This window comes from Falco rusticolus, chromosome 19 (genome assembly GCF_015220075.1).
Source record: "Falco rusticolus isolate bFalRus1 chromosome 19, bFalRus1.pri, whole genome shotgun sequence".
Lineage (NCBI taxonomy): Eukaryota > Metazoa > Chordata > Aves > Falconiformes > Falconidae > Falco > Falco rusticolus.
Genome location: NC_051205.1, coordinates 193,506 through 200,111, shown reverse-complemented (window position 1 = coordinate 200,111; position 6,606 = coordinate 193,506). Strand labels below are relative to the sequence as shown.

General features: G+C 64.4%; 2 protein-coding genes across 2 annotated transcripts; one reads left to right on the top strand and one right to left on the bottom strand.

The window, feature by feature from the left end:
- The first annotated feature begins 140 nt into the window (after positions 1–140).
- PCP4L1 (Purkinje cell protein 4 like 1) lies at positions 141–1,565 on the top strand. Its single transcript, XM_037411905.1, has 3 exons — positions 141–218; positions 439–493; positions 844–1,565. The coding sequence occupies exons 1-3, from the start codon at positions 210–212 to the stop codon at positions 978–980; spliced, it is 201 nt and encodes a 66-aa protein (XP_037267802.1). The 5' UTR covers positions 141–209; the 3' UTR covers positions 981–1,565.
- A 1,434-nt stretch (positions 1,566–2,999) lies between these two features.
- On the bottom strand, positions 3,000–5,815 carry MPZ (myelin protein zero). Its single transcript, XM_037411890.1, is given in 6 exon segments — positions 3,000–4,008; positions 4,159–4,219; positions 4,332–4,467; positions 4,549–4,762; positions 4,856–5,022; positions 5,577–5,815. Coding segments are annotated over 6 exon segments (948 nt in total). The 5' UTR covers positions 5,644–5,815; the 3' UTR covers positions 3,000–3,705.
- Positions 5,816–6,606: the final 791 nt, after the last annotated feature.

The following is a 6,606-nucleotide window of genomic DNA, read 5'->3' as shown; positions in this document are numbered from 1 at the left end:
AGCAGCCATGGCCCCCCCTGTCCCCTTGGGTGCAGCTCCGCGGGGCGTCAAGGCTCGGGGAGTGGGGTGACACGCGGGGGGGCGGGTTCCCACCCGGCCCCGCCCCCGCGCCCCATTGGCTTCCCGTGGCCGTCACTCAGCTGCGCCCCTATAAAAGCGGTGGCGCGCGCGGGGGACCGCACACCGGGAGCGGCGGCACCGGAGCGGCCATGAGCGAGGTGAGGGGCCGGTGCCGAGCAGAAAAAGGGCTTTTTCCTTTTTTTTTTTAGCAACGGGCCAGGAGAGGAACTGCCCGGGGCGGGGAGGGGGGGCTGGAGGCGGGGGGAGACGCTGGTGGCCGTGGGGGGTCCCCAGCAAAATGGAGTCCGTAATCCTCCGTGGTGCGGGTTTGCTGCCAAGGACCCCGTGTCACCCCCGGGCACCCCCTTCTCTCCACAGCGCAGCCCCCATGAGTCCCCCTCTCTGGCGGAGGCCCCCGGCAGGCAGCAGGAAGGTGAGGACCCCTGACACCGGTGGGGTGCACCCCGCAGGATGCCCTGGCACCGGTGTCACCTCTGTCCCATGCCCTCCAGGGATCCCCGGTGGCTGGGACCCCACTAGCTGCTCCTGTCCCCAGAGCCTCTGGAATCTGTGTCCGTGGAGGGGGGTGTGTGTGTGACACCTGGATGGATGCGGGGACCTGCTCTGTCCTTCCCCTGTCCCTTGGCAGGGTGGCAGGGTGCCACCCTGGGTGCTGGGTGAGTGGGGGGTCAGGGTGCTCACTGGATGCTGGGGTGAGCCTGGGGATGCCAGGCTGTAACCAGGGCAGCCCCTGTCCTGTCCCCCCCCCCTCCCCCCCCTCAGCCAAAGCTGGTGACCCCAAGAAGGAGGAGGAAGAGATCGACATTGACCTGAGCGCGCCCGAGACGGAGAAAGCTGCACTCGCCATCCAGGGCAAATTCCGCCGCTTCCAGAAGCGGAAGAAGGAGTCGGGGCCCTGAGCTGCTCTGGGGTCCTGGGACTCCCTGCCTGCGACGGGCACCCTGCTCTTGCACGTGGGCATGGTCCCATCTTGACCTCTGCCATGCTGGGGCTGCCCCATCCTCTGCGAGCGGGGCTAGGGGGGGCTCAGCCCTTCCCTACCCCTCGCCCACCCCTGAGCCAGGACCCTGGGTGAAGCTGGGGAGCCATCGTGGGGGGAACACAACCAAGTCCTGTGCCCCCTGGAGTGGAGGTGGCCCTTGTGTGAAGGGGTGGCATAAAAATGCCCTTTTTCCTGAGGCAGCCTCCTTTTCCCTGTCCATGGCGATGATGCTGGCTGCTGGGGACACTAAGGGCAGGGGGAACGGGACTGCTGTCCCCTGAGCAAGGGAAGTCCCTGTCCTGTCCCAGGAGGTGCAACACTGCAGGGGTGATGGGTCTTACTGCAGGCTGCAGCCCACCGCAGGAAACCGGGGCTCCCCCTGCACAGTGCTCCCCATCCTCGCACTGTCCCCTCCTCACGCTTCTGTCATTGTCACCATCCCCTGTCCCCTCCTCTGGGGGGGCTTTTAGCATGTGTAAAAAATAAACCATTGAGAAGAGGAGCTGGGGTGGTCTGTGATCTGTGGGAGGCAGTGTGGGGGACAGTCCCTTGCTGGCTGGGACCCCCAGGTCCCCCTTCTCCCCAGGGGAGCAGGTGCAACCCCCTGATAGAAGCAGTCCCAGGGATCTTGGGGGCTGGGCTGTCCCTGCCTGAGGGGTGTGGGTGGCCCCCAGATAAGGGTGGAAGGTTCCCCTGTAGGGATGGGGCCCTTCAGCCAGTGCTTTGGGAATGGCACCCATCACCACTGGGACCTCCTGTCACCCTCCAATTTGGGGTTTTTCCCATGAAATCCCGCTTAATTTATCAACCGCTGGGTCTCAGCCCCTGGAGCTGTGGCCTCATTTCTCATCATGCTGCTCTGTGCAGTGGCAATGAAAGAGGCTGCTGCCTGCTCCTCTTCCTCAGGGGACGAAGGCTTTGCAGTGCCATGGCCCTCCAGGCATCAAAGTTTTGCTCAGGGCTGGCTTTGGCAGTGGTCCCCAACCCCAGCTCCTGCTGCGGCACCACCAAGAGCAGCCACAGGAGGTACCAGCTGATGATGAGAAAGTGCTTTGGGGTGGTTAAACTAAAGCCATTTGGGGGATTTGCAGTGGGATTTCTGTGTGCTCAGATGTGAGGCACCTGTGAGGGCTGGTCCCTGTGGCGCCTGAGGCTGCGGGCGGACCGGGGACAGTGGGACCCGGTGCAGAGCTGTGGCATGTTGGCAGAAATAGCTCCCTGGAAAGAAAAACAGCACCGGTGGCCAAGGGAAAGGCAGGGCCCAGGGGACGTCCTGAGAGCGCTGGGGTTAGGTTCAGCCCCACTTGCTCTGCAGACTTATTAGGGAAAAGACAATTATAGCCCCGGTGATGGTGCAGAGCTGGATGGTGCAGCAGCAGGATGGGGCTGTGCGCTGGCACCAAGTCCTGGGGCAGGAATGCTCTGGCTCCACTCCAGCACGGAGTCAGCCCAGTGCTCCAACTGCCTCCCCACCCCCAGTGCCAGAGCTGTGGTCCATCCATGAGCCCCACTGCCAGGACGATGACAGTCACTGCTGGGTGAACAGGGGACCCCTGCCCGCCCCAGAGAGACTCCTGCCCACTCCATGGCCGTGCCTGGTGCTGTGCACCCAGGGCAGGACTTGAGGCTTGGCCTCTGTGTTAATTGGAGTGAGCTTTAATTAACAGCTGATGGGGATGAGGGGGAAGGTGGCCCTAGGGTGGGGTGTGGCCATAATGGGTGGCCTCAGGGACAGCCCCCACTGGCTGAGGGGGTCCTGGGGTGCCACAAGGTCACCCTTGAGACATCACCTCACCCCTGGGAAACTGTAGCACAGCAGCAGCAATGCCCCTTTCCCTATGGGAGCTGGTGAGTCTCCGTGCAATGAGTTCAAAGTGCTCAGCCCCCAGCCCGCCCCCCCTCAAACAGGGAACAGCGATGAGCCAGGGCAGACGCTGGGCTCCTGGAGATGTGAGTTTTATTAATGGCGCCATGGGGATGACGGGGACATGGACAGGGCGTAGAAAAACACATTGGGGAGCGGCGCCCGGCTCCAGGGTGATGGGCACCGGCAGGTCCTTCAGCCCAGACGAAGCCTCTCCTCCTCCACGAGGCTCCGGCCGATGCAGGGGGCTGGGGGTTACAGGGTGGGAGGGTTAATGCGGGATGGGAGCAGTATGGAGGGGACAGGGCGGGAGCCACCCCACGACATCATTTGGGCTCAGTCGCAGGGAGAGACGAGAAAACGGCCAGAAAAGGAACAACAACAGGGGCCGAGAAACCCTCCTGGAGACTGGTTTTGGGGGGGTGGTGTGTGATGGGGAGAGATGGGTGCAGCACGGTTCCGCAGGGACCCTGCAGGTCCCTGGGGAGGGGGGACCGAGGCAGCCCAGGGGGGACAGAGCCAGAGTTCAGTTGTTGCATCTTCAAATAGAAAAATTACATCAGTGCCCAGGGCTGGGCAGGGCAGCGGTTGCGCAGAGGAAGGTACCAACCAAGGGGCTTTGGGACAGGGTTGGGGGACGCCGAAGCATCCCCGAGGCCAGGGGACCCAGGGCGAGGACCACACCCTGCTCCTCGCTGGGTCCCATGCCATGGGGTGGCTGCTTCCCGGAGCTGGGGGGGCCATGTCCTGGCCCCCCTGCTCCGCTGGTGGCTGGGTGTCAGGTCCCCGAGTTTGGCTTGATGATGTGCATCAGGGCGCTCTTGAGGCTGCCCTTGCTGGGGGAGCGGACGGCAGGTGAGGGGCGGGTGGCCTCAGCGGCCTCCCCCCGCAGCTCCATCTCGATGGTCATGACGACTTTGGGGGGCCGGGTGGCCCCGGCGTCCGCTCCCGCGGTACCTTCCCTGCCCGCTAACCGCTATTTCTTATCCTTGCGGGAGTCCCCTGGGGCTCCCTTGGCTTTCTTCTCGCTCACTGCCTTGGTGCTGCGGCTGTGGTCCAGCATGGCGTAGAGCACGGGTGCCTGTGGGGAGGGGGCAGTGTCAGTGCTGCGGCACCCCCTGACTATGAGGGCTTTGCCCCACAGCCTCTCCTCCCACCCCAAAAGGTGGGAGAGGGAATTGCCCCCACCCCAGCCAGGCTGTTTTGCCCCCCCTAACCCCTTGGTGCTCACCTGCCGGCTGCGCTTGGATGCGTCCTTAGCTGATCGCTGCAGCTTCCCCTTCTCCATGGCACTGCAGTTGGGATGGAAAGGCAAACAGGCAGCTCAGAAAGGCCAACCCCCCCAGCCCCACCCGACAGCCCCGTTTTTGGGTGGTTTTGTCCCAGTTGGGCGGTGGGGCTCACCTCAGCCGTCGCTGCAGGGCTGCCTGCCGCCGCAGCCAGCAGTAGCGGATCAGATAGACGAGGGCCACCACCACGACCACCAGCAGCAGAGCCCCACCAATGATGGAGCCCAGCACGATACCGTAGCGGGTGGGCACTGCGGGGACACCAGTGCCCTGTCAGCCCCCCTGGCCAGAGCTGGGAAATGGAGGTGAGGAGGGGACTGCCAGCACCATACCTTTCTCAAAGACGTAGAGTGTGACTTGGGAGGACTTGCCCACGATGTCAGGGGGGTTCTTGACGTCGCAGGTGAAGGTGCCATTGTCGGTGTAGTCCAGGTTGTGGATGACGATGGAGCCGTCCTTGCGGTGGGGGTTGCCCACCCACTCCATCCGCTCCTTGAAGCTGCCCACGTCATCGATGTAGGGCTGGCCCTTGGCATAGTGGAATATCTAGCGATGGGGACAGACACACGGACATCAGGGTCACAGTGGCTCTGGCCACGGCAGGGCAGCCCCCAGCCCCAAAGTGGAGTGGGTGCTTACGGAGATGCTGTCACGGGAGCCCTCAGCTTGGAAGTGCCATGTGATGGAGATGTCCTCGGAGATCCACTCACTGGACCAGAAGCTGCAGGAGAGGGTGACGTGGGAGCCAACGGTGCCGTGCACCTCCCGCTGCGTGTACACGTGGATGGATGATGTCGGGGATGGCCCTGCCAGGGGGCACAAACTCGTCAGCCCCACAGGGGACCCTGGCATGGGGACGGTGCGCATCACTGGGGCCACCGGCCAGTCTGTGCCCCCGTGCTGGCCCCATGCTCAGCCCCATGCTGTCACCAAAGGGCTTTTGGTAGCCCCAAAGAAAGCACAAGGGCTGGTGGGGGACAGTGGCTTTTTGTGCCCCCGCGGATGCCTTTGCAGGGAGCCTACACCCTGGTGTCCCCATGGCTGGCTCAAAGGCGACCGTGTCCCACTGCCTGGGGACACCAGCAGGGCTGGGTCCAGCACCCAGCACCTGTCACCTGTCCCCAAGGAGGTGGCTATTGCTGGGACTTGCCTTGCAGCCTGGCGACAGGGACCAGGGCATGCCAGCAGATATGGTCCCACAGTATTGCCACTGCCAGTCCCAAAAGCAGATGTGTGGGTGGCCACCAGTCCCATGGCCACCTCCCAGGGGTTTGGAGCCCCCTGGTACCCCCCCCCCAGCATCCAGGATGAGGACTTTCAGACCAGCAGTCCTGGTCCCCTGTCCCTGTCCCCAGCTTACCCAGTGCCCAGAGGAGCCCAGCAAGGAGGAGGAGGAGGCTGCCGCTGCCCCTGGCACCCTGTGACATGGTGGCTGCCTGTCACCAGCCGGCTCCGAGCCTCATGGAGGGCTGGCGGTGCACGGGGCCCGGCGGTGTGCTGAAGGGTGCCGGTGGGACGGGGGCTGAGGTTTAAGAGCAGGCAGCCCCGAACGATGCCGGCGGTGCTCCGGCCTTGGGCCAATGGGCGCCGGGCAGCCGGGGCGGTGGGGGGCCAGGGGGTGCTGGCTGCCCTGTGCTGAAAGGGGGCATTTAGTTTGGCCATGGGCGAGGAGGGGGAAGCATGTGGTGGGGGTGCTGGGCACACAGCGCCCTTTGTCCAGCCACATTCCCGCTCGAAGCGGAGGCGGCTCAGCAGGAATGTGGCTGGAGCCAGAGGGCACTGGCACATGGCTGCGGTGCACAGTTGGTCCCAGGGATGGACCCACCTGGCAGGGCTTGGGGGTCTCACGGTGACAGAGCTGCAGGCTGCCAGCATGTCCCCTCCGGTGCCAGCTGCCTGCACCCCCAGGCGCAGCCCCCGGCTCCGGTGCTGCAGGGGGGGGCTCCCCAGCCAGCACTGCCAGCTCCGGCCCAGCATGCTCCTAGCAGCCTCTGCTCCAGCTCCATTTTGGGGTGAAAACACAGCTTTGAGGGGCCAGTGATGGACCAAGGCCTACCCCTCCCTGTGGGGCGAAGAGCCAGGGACCACCAAAGTGCCACTTTTCACACCGTGGCCTCCTGGCTGTTTTACCACCAGCTGAGGAGCAGGTTGTGTTTTTTGGGGAAAAGCTCCGAAGTGGGGTTTTCCTCAGGCGGCTTTTGGTGCAGACAGCTTGCGCTGGGGAGGGGGGGACAGGGATGGGGCTGGGACCAGGGCCTGGGCCGGGGTTGGGGACTGGGATGGGGGCAGGGATGTGGATGTGGATGAGGATGGGGCCAGGACATGCCCAGGAGCTGCGAGATTTCCCTGCTTTGATGTCGTGCAGCTGCGGGCAGAAGGTCCCGGTGGGC